The sequence below is a fragment of the Schistosoma haematobium genome, chromosome 2, assembly GCF_000699445.3.
Source record: "Schistosoma haematobium chromosome 2, whole genome shotgun sequence".
Lineage (NCBI taxonomy): Eukaryota > Metazoa > Platyhelminthes > Trematoda > Strigeidida > Schistosomatidae > Schistosoma > Schistosoma haematobium.
In genome coordinates, this window is record NC_067197.1 from 31,124,306 (window position 1) to 31,142,802 (window position 18,497).

Here is an 18,497-nt window from a genome sequence, read left to right on the forward strand (position 1 = left end):
AAATAAATTCTTTATACAATAATTGTAAACGATTATTCGATAATCTTTTTTAAGTTATACTCTTGTTAGTAACTTCAAAACAACTGTCAAACAACATCAAAGTAAAAATCATCAATACGAACGTCAAAACAGTTCTATTGTACGGGGCTGAAACTTAGAGAACTGCAACAACCATCATCAAGAAGGTACAACTGTTCATAAATAGTTGTCTACGCAAGATACTCAACATCCATCAGCCGGATACCATCAGCAATAGCCTTCTGTAGGAGAGAACAAACCGGCTTTCAGTTGAAGAAGAGATTAGGAAAAGACGATGGAAATGGATAGGACATACATTACGCAAATCATCAAACTGTATCAAGGGGCAAGCCCCTACTTGGAATCCTGAAGGGAAGTGGAAAGGAGGAAGGCTAAAGTACACATTACGTTGGGAAATAGAATCAAATATGAAAAGGATGGATAACAACTGGAAAGAGGTGGAAAGGATTGCCTATGCTCCTACACGGGGAGTAACAGGCGTAAGTAAGTAAGTAGTAACTTAATGTTTTAGGTCGTCATTCAAACTAATTATATTTCTATCACATCATACTCTTTAGATTTCATTCAACATAAGAATGAATTTTTTTCACTATATCCACTGATAAATAAAAGCTCGATAAAACTTGTTATGGATTCAAACTATGTTTTTATGGCAAATGCTTCATTCTGCTTTACGATGGTTACATGTAGTTTTAATAAAAATATACATTAATATACAGATAAGATCATACGATGGATCATCACACTCGTTTATCCCTATCACGATATTCATTATTTTTAGTTATTTGTTTTAAACATTAAGATTTTTGAAATGTCTTAATTCAAGGATAAATCGAATTTATCACACACAACTTAGATGAAAACATTAGATTTTATAGCGTTATTTGATAAAAAAATGTTTGTGTATGTCATAGAGAGTTTTCGATGAAAAACGTTGGAATACATTGATTAGATAGAATCATTTAAATCTGGAAACATGAAAGTCCATGATTGGTGTCAATATTTTTGTTTTAAATACATATAAGTTAAACAGCTCATCAGTCAACACAAAATTTCGCTTAGCCCTAGATATGCATTTCTATACCTATATAACTTTCGACACCATTGATGAGTTCCTTTATGAAATCCACTGTAAATTGATAGGTATTTCAATATCAACATAACTTTCGACACTGCCAATGAGTTCCTTTAATAAATAGGAAGAACCACCATTTTGTGTATATATATTTGGTAAAACTAATCTTTTTACTACCGAATCGCTCCTCGAATTCAAGTTAAATAGTTAGTCACATGTGGAATACAAAAAAATAAAAGAGAATTTCAAAGAATTCACATAAATAATATGCTCAAAATATTTCTTTCCTGCTCTAAATTATCCTTAATCATCAAAGTAAAAATAGTCTATTCTTTTGATGAGTAAAATGATTCTTTCATTTAATTTATCATCTGTCATACATGTATTCACAAAATAATAATGATTATTATTATCATCTTTTCAGAGGTCAATCATATTCTAAACAATATTTTGATTAAATTATTGCTTTTTAACCAATGAACATACGCGCATATGACCTTGCCATACAAGTTGTTGATTGGTTGTATTTTGTTAGTTAAGTGCTGTATATTTCTATGAAAATTTTATCAATCGTAAAACTAGTTATTTCATTAAATTTCTCAGAATAAAAACTAAAAAAAAAACAAACAGTTTAAACCGTTTTTCCCCTCAAAAAAAACTTGATGCCATGTAGATAAATGATTTCCTTTCATAAAATTGAGTAATAAAACATAACATGACATAGATACTTTATAAACTACATTTTTATTGATAAACTATGATACGATTATTGTATCATACAAATTATTACATTATTCTGTTTATTATCAATTTTCTATTATGTCATGGAGATTTTATGGATTTAATCAGTGAATCAATTTGTGCAGCTAAATGTTTGAAAGCATTTACAAATTCTGTAAGTCATTGAATGCCATATATATTGACTCTTTTTCTCTTTTTTTTTGAAACAAATTCAAACTTTGTTTTCGAGAATTTGATGTATGCTTAAATTATTTCGATTGTTGAATAGTAAATATCATATAAAGTATGAGAAGTATATTTTCTATATAGTAGCTTTGCATTTTTAGGTAAATGATTGAAACTATGCGAAGATAAACTTATTTTGAAATTAGATTATATTGATTCTAGATTATGGACATTTTTTATCTTAGCTTTTTCTGAATGGAATATTTTTTGATACTGAAAATAGGTGCTTAGACGATTTACTATATCAATCGTGCCGCTGATGAATAAACAGTTTCGTAGTTTGACGAAATAATATATTGGGATAATCGATTGTGAAAAATAAACATAGATATCCAAATATAAGTATTCATAAGTCATAAAGACCCTTATTATCCAGAGTATCAATGAATACTACAAATTTAATGCATCCGGTCAAGAATCACAGCTTTCTCAGTAGAACCCATATGAAGTGTATCTGATCCTTCATATTAATCCACTTTTACCTCCAAATAAATATATATTTCTCAGTCTAACACATTATCTTTGATATTTTCTGCTTAATATACTTAATACTAGTATTAACTGGTCATGTTGTTTCAAAACTCTCTCTCGTTTAGAAAAAATATATATATAAGACACTGAGTCATATATTGCTTAATTCGGTAGTTAGGGTTGAGTTAAATATGATTTCATCATTATCTTCATTTCAACCTCTACAATATCTCTTATGACATACAAATCACAATGGTTATTTTCTAATAACAATCTATGTCGACAAAATTTTAATTTAAATAGGAAAAATAAACAAGATAAACATCTGTTTATGATTCTATTTGTTTATTTGTTTGTTTTATTGTGTCATGGGGAAAATTTGATTTAATTAAATGTGTATTCTATTTAAGAAATTAGGAAATGAAAAAATTAAATCGTTTATTTGCATTACGACTAAAAAATCAGTAATATATTTCGTATGTATATGCTTAATTCCTTAAAATCTAAGCATGTGTGTGGTATATACATATATATGGTTACACCGTCTTACAGGTATACGATTGTCGATTACCTCACAAAGAAATAAACATTCGTATATGTTTATTTTCCAAAAAGTTTTTCTATGTTGACTAGAATTCTAGGTTTGTCTGGAATAATCTGTTAGTTATTTACAAATGTAAATCTATCCTTTAACGTAGGTTTAGTCACCGCATTTAAATAATTGGAATGATAATAATGATAATTGTGGTTTAAACAAATTCATAATATAGAACATAATAGGACAGTATAAAACTAGACATCATTCAATTGTTAATCATTTAAATCAGTTTTCTTTGTTATATTGAAATAAATAATATAGATTGTGAGATTGATCAGTAAGATATATCTTTGCGTCTATGTATATCTATCATAGACTCTTTATAATATATTAATATTAAATAAGAATAAAGTCTTCATTCTATGCTGTTATTGTTTGTACAGATCTATAATTTACTACTGATTATGTAAAAATGAAAGGAATTAGTGTTTATGACTTTCTAGAAGAATAAAGCACTCATACATGTCACTATCAAATTTTTACAATACAAAATAGCGTAAAGGTTAATGAGAATTCAAATGAAAACAATATTGTTCACTAATATATATGTCATCTTAATACAAATATCTTTTATTTTCACATTTATTCAAGACAATTATATTGAAATTAATCATTTTGTTCCTCATAAAGTTAACGAATTGAAACGAATAGCTTAGTAAAGTACAATTTAATTGGCTTATGAACCAAATGTAGTCACTGTAATTCCAAAGAATTTAAAGATGTAGTTGTAATAAAAAGTGAACGATATTAGATAGCTCAGTAATGTTTATTAGTACTTAAGGTTTCATCAGATATGTTTACTGGTTAAAAGGAATCCCATATTTTAAAAAAATCAATATTGGATCGAAATAGGTAGTTAATACATCATTTAGCAGCATCATTGATGAACACGACGGATCTGATGCAGATGTGAAGACGCGGATCGGCAAAGCAAGAACAGCATATCTACAACTGAAAAACATCTGAAACTCAAAATAACTGTCTGTCAACCAACAAAAAGTTCATAATTTTCAATACAAATGTCAAGACACTTCTACTGTATGGGGCAGAAACCTAGAGAAATACCAAAATCATCATCCAGAAGATACAGGTGTTTATTAACAATTGTCTACGCAAAATACTTCAGATCCATTGGCCGGACACTATTAGCAACAATCTACTGTGGGAGAGAACAAACCAGATCCCAGTGGGGGAAGAAATCAGGAAGAAGCGCTGAAAGTGGATAGGACACACATTAAGAAAAGCACCCAACTGCGTCACAAAACAAGCCCCCACTTGGAATCCTCAAGGCCAAGGGGGGAGTGGAAGACCAAAGAGCACATTACGCCGAGAAATTGAGACAGACATGAGAAGAATGAACAACAATTGGATAGAGCTAGAAAGGAACACCCAGGACAGAGTGGATTGGAGAATGCTGGTCGATGGCCTATGCTCCATTGGGAGTAACAGGCGTAAGTAAGTAATACATCACTTAACTTTGAAAATGATCCTTAGTTGCATAAGACAGTTTGTTGAGGCAAATTTTTTTCAAAAAAAGACAAGAAAAGAAATACAAAAAATGAAATAATTTTTAAAAAATGCATTCAATAATTTTATACAAATAATTAAAACATTCCAAAGATACGTTTACATTACAAATGAATTAACAAATAATGCGCCATGAATAGAAAAGGAATCATTGGAACTGATTGAAGTTTTAGAACTGAAGTTAGTCACTCATATACATATACACAGACACATTGTAACGAGTAATCAGCTTTTGAGTTTACTAACAGGTCCTTGGTTCGAATCTCGTGGGGTGAGGGATCGTGGAAGTCCACTGCTGAGTCCTATACTGGGGCGAAACGACCATCCAGTGTTTCCAGGTTTTCCATGGTGGTCTAGCTTCGATTGACTCATGATTTCAATCAGTGAAATTTCTAAAATCTCCACAAAACCCCTTCTGATATTTTAAGTTTCTCTATTTACTTACACAAAAAGGATGTTATTTTTTTAGTAAATTACTTTACAGAACGTTAAATTTGCTTAGAAACAATATCTACATATTTTTGAATAAAAATGAAATCATCAATAAAGTTTTACGAAACTTATTTCTTGGCCCATGATAAAATATTTATTATGAAACATCCTTCGAATAAAAAAATGGTTTGCGGAGAATCAGTCAGTCTAAAGATAAGCTTTATTATTGACTTCTAACAAATATGTCATAATCGACACTCCGGTAGAACTAGAAATTTATTTTGGCACATTTGCAGTTAAAAGTGATTAAAGATAAAAAACCGAATCACCGTGTTTAAATTTAATAGTTATAAGGTATCATGACTGTTACGGGATCAGAAGACCTTGATTTTGATTATCAAGAGCGATTATGTCTGACTCTTAGTGAGGAGTTCTAAACTGGGACAAAACATATATTTAGTGTTTCCTATATTTGTTTGTCTGAAAGCAGCGTGTGATAAAAAAGGTATACAAGTATATGTGTAGAAATAAATATTTTAATGGCTGAGATCATGAGTCAATCGAAACTAGACCACCATGGAAAACCTGGAAGCACTGGACTGCCGTTTCGTCCTATTGTGAGACTTCTCAGCAGTTCGCATCTACTAGCTCCAATCGACTAATGATCTCAACCATTAGAATTACTATTACATGCACAAAAACCCTTCTGAAATAAGTATTTTTAAGTACTATGATGAACATAATTGGAGTGGTTCATATTAAGCAAAGATAACGTTTATCACAATGATTACTAATAAGCTATCATATGAAATTTATCTATTTTATGGTCGGTCGGAATATTTCATTTGACAACAAGATAAAAAAAATAATGACAAGTCAATAGACCAAGTTTCGTCAAGACTACGGAAATTCACTCTCCATAGTAAGACATAAAATATCAGAATTCAAAACATTTACAAGGGAAGACAGTTACAAAAAAATAGAAGAAAAAACGACTCTGCCAATTAATGTAACCGGAGGTTGAATCATTGAACCTGATTTACATATCTCAATAATTTGATTCAACCCAAACTTTTTATTCATTGTACTATTTAATGAGTCTCATATGATCTATTAATTTGAAAAGAATAGCAAGATATGTGAAATCGTGAACTAGAGAAGCTTTCTGCAGTTGTGCCAAGTAAGCTTCAATGTGATGAAGGCTATAAAGGGTAACTATCTTACTATACTTGTTTGTTATGGGTTAATTTTAGTTCGCATAATGGATAACAGTGTTAGTTGTGTAGTTCTTATAGTCAATAAAAAAAACCTGCATGTTATACATGTCTAATCAATGATTTGTTTACACTCCATTTTACTTATATATAATGGATTTGTTTGATCACTACGTGTATTGTTCGTTTTATGCTTTTAGTTTATATCCATAATATTAAACCTTCAATTAGCTGGTTTATCTGTTACATTTAATTGAACATTGTCTGTTTAAAATGTCTTCATTATTAGAAAAATCTAAATAATGCATTAATCGGTTAATGAAATAGTTTAGAGATTATATAATAACTGTAATGAGTAGTAAACTGTCTCTACAGGTTATTTCATAAAAACAATGGGATTCGTAATTTAATTCAAATTAACCTGTTATAAGCAAACCACTTATATTACACTTTGAAAGAAATCTATTATTGACAAGTCAACATGGTTGTTAGAATTACAAAAATTTACAACAGATAATGATAATTGTATATCAGTATGGGGTTGTGGAGATTACTAAATTTTTGATTGAGATCATGAATCGTTTGGTGTTAGATAACCATTGAAAAAGTGGAAACGCTAGATGACCGTCTCGTCCTAGTATGGGACTCTTCAGCAGTGCTCATCCACGATATCGCTCGCGGATTCGAACCTAGGACCGTCGGTCTCGCACGTGAACGCTTAACCTCTAAACCATTGAGCCGGCATCCAACGTTGTTATTGTTTAACCACAACCAATGCAGAAAATTGCGCGACCATCTCCCATTGTACTGAGGTAGATAATTGTCTCTACCGGACATGGATTAACTCCACTGGCTATGGCTTCTTACTAGAACTCCAAGAATTCCCACACGAAGCTAGTCACTAATGAGCACATGGTAATTATCAGTACAAGGGTTATGGAGATTATTAAGTTTTTAATTGAGATCATTGTTGGTCTAACATTAATCGATTCATGATCTCAATCAGAACTTGTCAATTGTATAATTGATGATGCCTTTATGTTATGAAGCTACATATTACACATAATGTTTAGATGAAAACGTGAGCTTATTCAAAATATTTGATTGTATAAATAACATTAGGAATTCATATAATATTGAAAATAATCAGTCATAAATACTTCAAGTGATCGAAATAATTTTTGATTATCTTTGTTTATCAGGTTTTTTAAATTCTTGTTGACAGAGAACCCAACAAAACAAAGACGTAACATTCAAACTGATTATATTTGTCTTCGGTAAATATTTGAAAACTTACATTCATACAGTAATTATGTAAGATAAATTAACTTTTTTTTGGAAATGAACCTATACAAGTCATTCATAGAATATGATTACTGAATTTCTTATCATACATTTTTTTTTAAATTTATAAGGCTATTTGTTTTAGAAAATGAGTTGAGACAGGAAAGCATTGAAAATCAGGACTTATCAGATTGTAGTTACATTTTTATTTAACATCCTTATAGTTCATGTTCACTAGTACATCTTTTGTGTACTACTATTACCATTTTGAATTACCAGTAAGTAGAGAAACTGTCATATATCTATAGTAGTGGTTAAAATTCATTTGAATGATGGTCTATATAAGTTTTATACAAAGATATACTCAATTTTACTAGCTTAATGATTAAGCGTAAAGCTAACCATTTAAAAAAGAACATATCAATAAGCTTATTATTCATTGATAAATAAAATCGAAGTTTCTATAAGCACTTCATTCAATTGTTGACACATCACTTTAGATGCATTTAGAATATATAAATATTGCTTTCTATCCATGTATATATAATTGAACATCTTGTTCTGTATAAGTGATTGACATATATTCAAGATGAGATTTTGAAGTAATTGAAGTATGAACAAAATATAAGTGATGAGTTTGTCTATTCACTGGAATAGAATACAAGAGTAAGAGTAATTTTAAACAAAAATCTACTAGATATGGTATATTTAATTGATATTTTTTTAAAGGATAAAAAGTATTTGAATTCAATATCAAAATATGAAATTTTGATTTTGATTTAAATTAGTTATAAATCATTTAGTTCCTATTATGAAATCGAGGTATAGAATGTGGTTTAAATTTTCCTTGGAAATTAGATAACTTTATTATTATCATCAGTATAGGGGTTGTGGGGATTGTTAAGTTTTGATTGAGATTATGAACTGATTGATGTTAGACCACCATGATTCATGATTTCATGATCTCGATCAGAACTTAACAATCTCCACAACCCCTATACTGATAATTACCATGTGCTCATTAGTGACTAGCTTTGTAAGAAAATTCTCGGAGTTCTGGTAAGAAGCCGTGAGCAGTGGAATTAATCCGTGTCGGGTGGAGACAAGTATCTACCTCAGTACAATGGAAGATGGTTGCGCAACTCCGTGGATTGGTTGAGGTTTGACATTAACACCATTGGATGCCGGCTCAGTGGTCCAGTAGGTTAAGCGTTCGCGCGCGAGACTGAAAGCCCTGGGTTCGAATCCCGCGAGCGGGGTCGTGGGTGCGCACTGCTGAGGAGTCCCACAACGGAACGAAACAGCTGTCCAGTGCTTTCAGGTTTTCAATGGTCGTCTGACATCGATTGGTTCATGAATTCAACCACTAAATGAATATAGATGAATTGTTGAAAATGTAAAAATGAAATATTGTTATTATAATTTCCTATTGACCCATAGGGCTTTCAGAACAATTATGGAGTAAACTAAATCAATTCCATATTAGTAGAACATATTGTTGATCTTATTTTCAGGGATTCTAACAGTTTATTTCTTTTTTTAATTAACATCCGTTGATACTATCAAAAAAACATTGCGGAAATTTCATGATTAGAATTCTTGAGTCACTTTTCATCCCGCCATATCACACGGGAATCAATACCTCTAGAAATCATATACATTTAACCCAGTGGAAATCTCACTAAAATGTTCAATAGAGATGAAATGTTTATTATCCCTGTTCAAAGATTGTTAGAAATTAATATTGAATTCTCTCTTTATACAGAAAATTATCGATTGTATTTGAATTTATCTGGTTACTGTGCTTTGTGCTCTAGACATGATTCACTATGAGGGTATGTATAGCTTCCAACCAATTATATCGAACGAGAAAAAAAGCCTGTGTTGCTTATAATCTAGGATGATTTTTCAGAGAACGCTTACATAAAAAATTCGTCTACATGTCTTGAATTTGTTGAAACAAAAACTGAAAATATTGGTTGTTTGGATCTTCCTATTGATGTTTAGGATAACAGTTGATCAGTCTTTACTGGCATACATGCATTCTGTGCTAATTACCTCGAGACTGACATAAAGTCACATACATCCCAACATTGATATTCATCCCGGTAATTGAAATCCGTGCCGTTTGCTTCAAACGGTATTGTGTTATCCACTTAAATATGGAGTCTAGATAGTCACCGTCTTGTGCAAATGTTGTTTTTTTTAATCATGTAAAATCCTGTCTTTAGATATTTTTCAACGTTAATAGTAATTTAATTATCGTCATGCTAAAATATACATATTTTTTATATCGCTATTTTTCTCTACAAAATGTTGTTTATGTATTTATTGAGAACTTCACTAACTTCTTCCGATTTCATCTAGTACAATAATTTTCTCATAGATAAATTTTTATTTATAAAACATTCTAGACTATAGACAAAACACAGATATCAGAATAGTGTTAATATCATAGTCGCACCAGGAAGGTTATGTATGTTGTGGATTCAGCTCTTATTGTAAATATCAATACCCTAAAGATTGCACATATGCCTTAGTGACGAATGTCAAGTTACACAAAACACATGTTAAGGATTAGCTAAAGACTACTACTGACTATATGATATTGAAAAAAAAGGATTCAATCAATTTAGATTGGCGACTATATCATAAATTGAATAATAAACTCCGGTCAGAAACGATGTCACCATGATCTAACTTTGGTTACTAAAAGATAATAAACTAGTGTGAATCTAATTTTATTTCATTAATAATGACTGCCTTGTTATTTCAAACAAAATATACATATACAACAATATGCACATCTAAAATCATTTGGACTCATTTTTGGATATTTCAAAATACTTTTTTCTTTTCAAAAAAAGTGTCCTCAATTATCAATGTTCAATCTTTTAACTTATTTATTTAGCTCCAATTTTTTTCAGTGTATGAATGTATCTTTATACCATCGGTGTAAAAATAAATTAGTTAAATAGCAATAACTCACTTCAAGTGTTTTGATATTTAAAAGAAGAGATATAAATAGTGATAAATTTTCTATATTTCTCTTTCAGGGGGTGTCTACACACTTCTATCTATATTTCTATCACCAATAATCCTTGTCAAATAATTGACCTAAATCAAGACAGTGAACAATGAATAGATGAATTGTGTGTGTGACAAAATGTCAGTAATTCATAGTGTAGTTTATTTTACGAGAACTTAAAGAAATCCGTACACTTCAATGTATATATCTATATGCATTTACATGTTCGCATAACTTAAACATGAAGATGCCTATTTAAGTGCATTTATATATATATATATATATATATATATATATATATATATATATATATATATATATGACTAATCGGCGCAAAAGATGAATACTTCTGCTTCCATATGAATATATTCAAATATATAAGAATAGAAAACTGTCATGTAATGACATACAAAATATGTCGGAGAAATAATAATAGATAAATAGGATCCACTACAATTAACTTTACTTTCCAATATAGTTTTATCATTGTAGTATATAACAATAATAATAATAATTTACGACAGTATAAATAGCCACACAATAGTAATCCGTACATAATCAAAAGTGAAGAAGTTGAAAAGTAATTGGGTTCAAAGATTAGCAGATACAATCTGGTAGAAGTTTGTGCTGATAATGTTGTTCAAAAGAACGATGAAAGCTCCACGATCGAATGATTTAGCTTAGAAAACAAAACATGTTTTATCAAACAAGTTTACTGATACAAAGCTGCAGATATTGAAAAGCTCTTTTATAAATCTATTTTTGTAACATTTGAAGGTTACATGTTCAATTTTAAGAACAGTTATTTTTATCATATCAAGCTAATGAATTTGGATTTTATAATTCAGTTATTATGTCTATAAGAAGGATGAAGTGTAAAATGTTATAGAATGAAGTGGAACAATTTTCCGTTTCATCTGAGTTCTAATGACTTATCAGCAACTGGAATGTCAAAGGCAAGTGACTACAACATGACTTGTAGAGAAGAATATTTAGCCAGAATGCAGTAATTAATGTCTTCTATAAACTAAATAATTTATTTTTAGATTGAGATCATGAACCGATTGATGTTAGACCACCATTGAAAACCTGGAAGCACTGGACGGCTGTTTCGTCTTCTTGTGGGACTCAATCGGTTCATATTCTCAATCTAAAACTTAATAATGTTCACAACCCCTGTACTGATAAATAATTTAGGTAGTTGATTTATTCAAAAAGATAAATAAAGCGATATTGGAATCAAATAACTAAGGTCATATTATATTACCAACAGAAAATCATTATATTTGGGATAATTTACATGTAAATAAACAAACTATGCATAAACTTAATGCAATGTTGATGTAGTCATTTTCTGAATCATAAACTACATAGTTAATTTGAATTTTAAGCTTAATAATCACAGTTCATCTTTTGATTTAATCTCTAATTAAATCAGTTTGGATTCCTGTCTTTTTTCTTGTGTAACAAACTGAACTGCGATAGACGATACTTAGATGTGATTTTTTTCTAATAGTTGAGGTCATGAGTCAATTGATTTTAGACCACCATGAAAAACCTAGAAGCAACGGATGGCCGTTTCGTCCTATTGTGGGACTCCACGGCAGTATGTATACACCATCACGCCTCATGAGATATCGATTCCAGGACCTATCAGTCACGCACGCGAACACTTAACCTCTAAACCATTGAACGCGCCGGCATCTAACGGTGTTAATGTCTAACTTCAAATAATCCACAAAATTGGGTGACACATCCACCATTGTCATCAGTGAATTACTACCTCACAACAGACGCAGTTGAACCCCACTGGTCACTGTTTCTCACTAGAATTCCAGGATATACTTCTTGAAGTCAGTCACCAGTGAGAGCATGCAGATTAGTATTAGAAGGGGTTTTTGTGGATATTATAGTGATTTTAATAGTTGAGGTCATGAGTCATTTGGAGCTAGTGGAGTCTCATAATAGGAAGAAACTGCCGTCCACTGCTTCCAGGTTTACCATGGTGGTCTATCTTCAATTGAATCATGATCTGAACTACCAAAATTACTATAATATCCAAAAAACCCCTTCTAATACTATTTTTTTCTACAAAAATTGCATGTACATCTAAAAAGTTAAAGCTAGTTGGATGCTTTATTGAAAGATCATTTCCCCTGTCACTTAAAAAATAACATCCGATAACTGAAAACACATAATTAAGAAATAAAAAAGGAGAACAGTGATGAATGGTAAGCCGAAAAAAATTCAGCTAACTACTATTGTACATAGACAGTATTCATACTCTTGGCAATGTCCAGAATTTTCAAAATTAAGACGTAGTTAATTGGTGACAAAACAAATCTAAACAGACTATGGGATTCAAATAGCTCCAGTATATCTACAATGTATCCTGAAAACTGAAGGTCTTGGGTTAGATTATCATGTGCAAATTAGTAGATGTGCACTGTTGAGGAGTCCCATTCTAGAATGAAACAGTCGTTCAGTCTTTACAATTATAGCTAAGTTCATGATGTAAACTGTGAAAATACTATCCTTCTAGTGTAATGACCAGAATTATTAGAGTGAACAGTTAATCTAGAAAGTAGATGACAAATAGACATTGTTATCATTTAAGGTGTGAAGAAAAAGATTATTGATATCAAAAGGTTTCTTATTTATTCATCGATTAGATAGTGCTTAATGCATAACACTCACTTTATTTGAAGAATAAAATACCAATCGTATATGTGGAAGATTTCGTAGTGTATGATGTGCAATGTTTTTTTCTTCTTAATGATTGTAAAAACCCTGTAAAATGAATAAAACTTAACTTTAATAATCACCATTCGAGTTTACAATCTTTTTTTATCGGAATGGGTTTTGTGGGGATTTTCAGAAATTTCGCAGGTTGAAATCATGAGTCAATTGAAGCCAGACCACCATGGAAAACCTGCAAGCACTGGGAGAACGTTTCGTCCTAGTGTGAGACTCCTCAGCAGTGCGCATCCACGGTCCCGCCTCCTGCGAGATTTGAACCCAGGACCTATCAGTCTCGCGCGTGATCGTGGGTGGGCACTACTGAGGAGTCCCATACTAGGACGAAACGGCCGTCCAGTGCTTCCAGGTTTTCTATGGTAGTCTGGCTTCAATTGACTCATGATTTCAACCTGTGAAATCTTTTTTTTGATTAATTTTCAATGTGATCTTATTCTTCACAAGTATAAACATTATAAAGCTATAGAAGAGCATATTTCTTTAATCCTTAAACATGATTGTGCATTTATATATTTGTATATCATCATTATGTCATAAATAGATGAATGTTAAATTCACATTTGACCTTATATCAAGATAGATGAATATTTAGATAATTATCTTTTTTATTATTTATTTATCTTCATGTATTTATTTGTCGTTGTATTTATAAGTGAGTATCTTTGTTTAAACAGAAATTCATTCTTATCTGTATCCATGTTTCAGGTCAATTTTTAAAAGTGATAAAACATGCAATAAATGTATATGAAATGATGTTTATCATTATTATGTTGAATAAAAAAATGTTTTATTAGATGTAACTTTAACGTATTAATTAGTGACTGTCTCCAAGAATTATTTCCTTGAGTTCTAGTAAGAAGCAGTGATCAGTGGGGTTGTGAGATAGTAATTCACTGATGACAATGGTGGATGTGTCACCCAATTTTGTGGATTATTTGAAGTTAGACATTAACACCGTTAGATGCCGGCGCGTTCAATGGTTTAGAGGTTAAGTGTTCGCGTGCGTGACTGATAGGTCCTGGATTCGATATCTCACGAGATGGGATGGTGGATACGTACTACTTAGGAGTCCCAATGCTTCCAGGTTTTCCATGGCGGTCTAGCTACAACTGACACAAATTCAATTATTAAATTACTACAATCACCACAAAAACCTTCTCTGAGTATTAATTTTGATTATTAAAAAACAAAATTTATCAATTAGGTATATATTCAGATCCGATGCAAATTCTTAGTAAATCATGATTGTTTATCATTATTACAGTGGTGATGGAAATCATTATAAAATTTACCGAATACTGACGATTGATGAATAATTGAGGGATAGTTGCTGGATGAATAAATGAAAGGCAATAAATGATGATTTGAATGTACTATTGACACTGTAATACTGTGGGACCTGGCATGTTGCGATATATATATCTTATACTAGCTTTATTTTACTATTCTGTGTTTGAATGGTGATGGTAGTTAGGTTCTTGAACCTTGTAAAATAACACTTTTCGTTATAAAGTCGTTAGAATATCTTCTAGTTAATTTTCAAGCAGTTTTGTTATGATCACAATTCTGACTTTATTCTTTATAGAATTTTTAAAGCGCTAAAATTTGTTTTCATTGAGGTTCTAAGGTTCAGTTTTATATGAGGTCAAAGACACCTAGTGTTGAGAAGACTTAAACAGACAGTACGGTACTTTATTACATTTAACAGTTTTTTATTAGTCTATTTTTATAAACAATTTAAAATACTTATTGCGCTATTACAAAAATATTATGGCTACCGTTGTAATTCTAACTATCCTTTTAAATCTTCAATTTGGATCAAATAGTTTAGCTTTCAACCAGTAATAAGTTATTTCGGTGAGACTATAATTTATGGACGATCTTTGAGCGACAGTAAAGAGACCTTGAGAATTTCCACCTACGTACTACGGCAAAAATGATTGTTATAAACCAGTATAAGGAATTAGGATTAATATTTACAGTTGATAATTAGGGTTAGAAATTAAATATAGGTTTTGCATTACGAGCTGACATCAATTATAATGCCAAAACCCTTTAGCCGAATGAATGAATTACTTTCGTGCCAAAATCCAAGATTTTTTTTCTTAAATCTAATTGGTTCGTCCCCAAATTGTAGTCTCGATGCTATTTCTATTAATGTATAATATCAACTGAATACAATCTAAAAATCTACTTTCTACCCAAATGAGTTTCAAAGTTGATATAACTAGATTGATTTTAAAGTCACTTAGTATTGTTTTACATGTATCTTCCCACTGTTATTTAGGATTGCAATTGGTCAGTCTGATGTTGACATATTTGCATTCTGTGAGGATTGTCTCGATACAGCTTAAAGTCAAAAGCTTTTTTAAACAAAGACGAATAGTGGCTAGCAGTGGAATCCAGAACGCACATTTCGTCCTATCTGAGACTCGCCAGCTTGATGTACCTGCACATCAGAGTTGATGTTTATTTCGAGACTCGAACCCAGTACCGTTCGCTTCAAACGCCATCGCATTATCCACTTAGCTACTGAGTCTTGATAGCCACCTGCTTGTGCGATAAGGTGGAGGTACATCCAGCTGACAAGTCGCAAATAGGACAAAACGCGCACCCTGGATTCCATTGCTAGCCACTATCCATCTCTGCCTATAAATCGATCTTATTTTATTTCATTTTTTTTATTCAGTAGAATTTCCACATGTTCTAATTATTTTTTATTTTGATTATTGTCACTTACTACTTAATTTTATTGAATGAATTCAGTCTATTTTAAGGACACATGATAAAATATCATTTAGAAGATGATTAATTCAAGGAATACATCTATCTTATGAAAACATATCAAAATGACCACAAATTTAATAGTAGAAATAATAAGAATAATAACAACAATACTAAATCTTGATAAATCTATTTATATGGATGTTTCAGTGATAAGGTAAAAATGAATAAGAACAAAGACAACAATAAAAGTAGATAGAAAAGTGTAAGAAAAACAAAACAAACAACAAACATATTAATACATTAGATCACAAAATGAAACAAGAAAGTAAAAAAAAGGAAAATAAACAAGATGAATATTAGAGGAAAAAAGACAATAACACAGATATATTTTAGATAAGAAATTTTAATGAAAGCTATTGTATAATGAATAAAAACTGATATATCAAGGGAAAGATGAAATTAGGAAAACGAAATAAACAAATAGTGTGCTCAATGTTATGTCCATTAATAAATTAAACTGAGCAGAATAATAATAATAATAATAATAATAATAGTCATAATGAATGTTAATTAAATGGGACATTTATGTGTATTAGAATAAATGTAATGAAATATGGAAATTATCTAGGACTTTAGATTTAGTTTGGAATTCATTTATTACTGTATGATTGATTCATCTTGAAGATGAGAAGTTTATATATCCTGATCAATGTAAAAATCAATTTTATTTAAGGATTTATTTATAATAAAAGAGGATTGATCAAATATTTTGTCATAGCAATGAACATGTCTACAATGTGTATTCAACAATATATCTTGAATCAAACACAATTACCTTTAAGTTTAACAATGATCTAGCATAGTGTTAATCTTCATTTCTGTCTTCCACTATCAATAGTCTCGAGAATTTTCTTCTGTTTCTTTCTTATTGTAATCACAATTATTAATGAACCGTTATTACATTTAATAGTAGTATTTTTCCCACTTATCATATGGACAATCATCATTCGTCTACCAATTGTTATTCATGCTAATAGGATTTTTAATAACCACTGATTCATTATCTGTCTTTCTATAGTTACTTAACATTTTAAAAGAATAATTTATTGTGTAAATCTCTTTGATTCATGTTATATCTAGAAATATGATTTTTACTATACTGTGTACAACATGAGCACTCGAACGCTTGAACCCTTCCAAGTCGTAAGTCAGAAGACAAAAGACTAGTGGGAAGAAATCTTATTCCAAATAGTGTCAAGTTTGGTACAAAGCATTCAGGTATTTACAGTTTTTAGTAATAACGAAATAAACATTACAGTCATTCAATCCACATGCAGTGGCTCCTAGCTTTTATCCGTTAGGAAAGCTACACGTCGAGATTCTATTTTGTTCTTCCCAAAAATGACTGGATGGAATATATTTGGCACTTTCTGAGCTTCTTAGAGCTTCTCCGAGTTCATCGGGAGCCGTTCTTACAATAACACAACATTCTTGTATCCTTTCTAAAAACTTATATTCCATTTTTAGAACGTTTTATTATTGTCGATAAATTTGAATTTACTAGTTCATTGTTTTTATTAAATAAATTAACAACGAATAAGATTTGAGCAAATGGAATTGTAGGAAAGGAAATTTTCTTACCTGAGTTATCTTTAATTCATCTCGCATGATCATGTTACCCTTAGACTAGTTGGTTGAAATCTAATGAGTCACATTTCCGAATTCAGTTTGTTCGCTAGTTAACTGTCATTTACAAATATTGTATCCTACACTGTTGTTAGAAAATAAACTTTCATATAATTTTATGCTCAAAGCAAATTAGTTCATTCGATGTTAGTAATTAATATGCGTTTCTAATGAACCCATACAAATATTTGATACTTAGATACCATCAATTATCAGATAGTTGTTATGATCAGAAGAACAATAATCATATATTTACTAATGATCAACTAAAAGATACTTTGACTACGTGTTAATGACAAACAGTAACCATTTGTCTTATGTGTTCTAAAATTAGTGCATTAGGCTACTAATATCAATGAATGACAGAATAACACAATAACGCATCTGGAGAGAGTGGGATATTTTGACCATTGTACTCGAATAAGAAAAAGAATAATTTGTGTTTGCCATGACATCTGAATAGGCTGGGTTTGATTCCATGAAGTTTCGTAAATGTTCTATGTAAGAAGAAAACAAGTGTCCACATTTTATTTCTAGGAGGTTTAAAACCACATCATTTTAAATAAATTATTGAATTCAACTTTCTTGTTTAACAATGTGTCCATTGTCCCGTTTAGAAAATATCTAATACTTGTATGATTACATAAACAAAAGTAATCACTCGTAGTTAATTAAAACTACTATTTTTTAGCA

At 30.6% G+C, this 18,497-nt stretch overlaps 1 protein-coding gene across 1 annotated transcript in view; it reads left to right on the forward strand.

The window, feature by feature from the left end:
- The first annotated feature begins 1,551 nt into the window (after positions 1-1,551).
- The window catches only part of KAL1_1 (Kallmann syndrome 1 sequence), a 100,139-nt gene continuing 83,193 nt past the window's right edge, over positions 1,552-18,497 (forward strand). Inside the window, exon 1 of the mRNA XM_051214928.1 lies at positions 1,552-2,009. Coding sequence (XP_051068113.1) covers positions 1,872-2,009 — 138 coding nt within the window. The 5' untranslated portion in view covers positions 1,552-1,871. The remainder of the gene's footprint in view (positions 2,010-18,497) is intronic.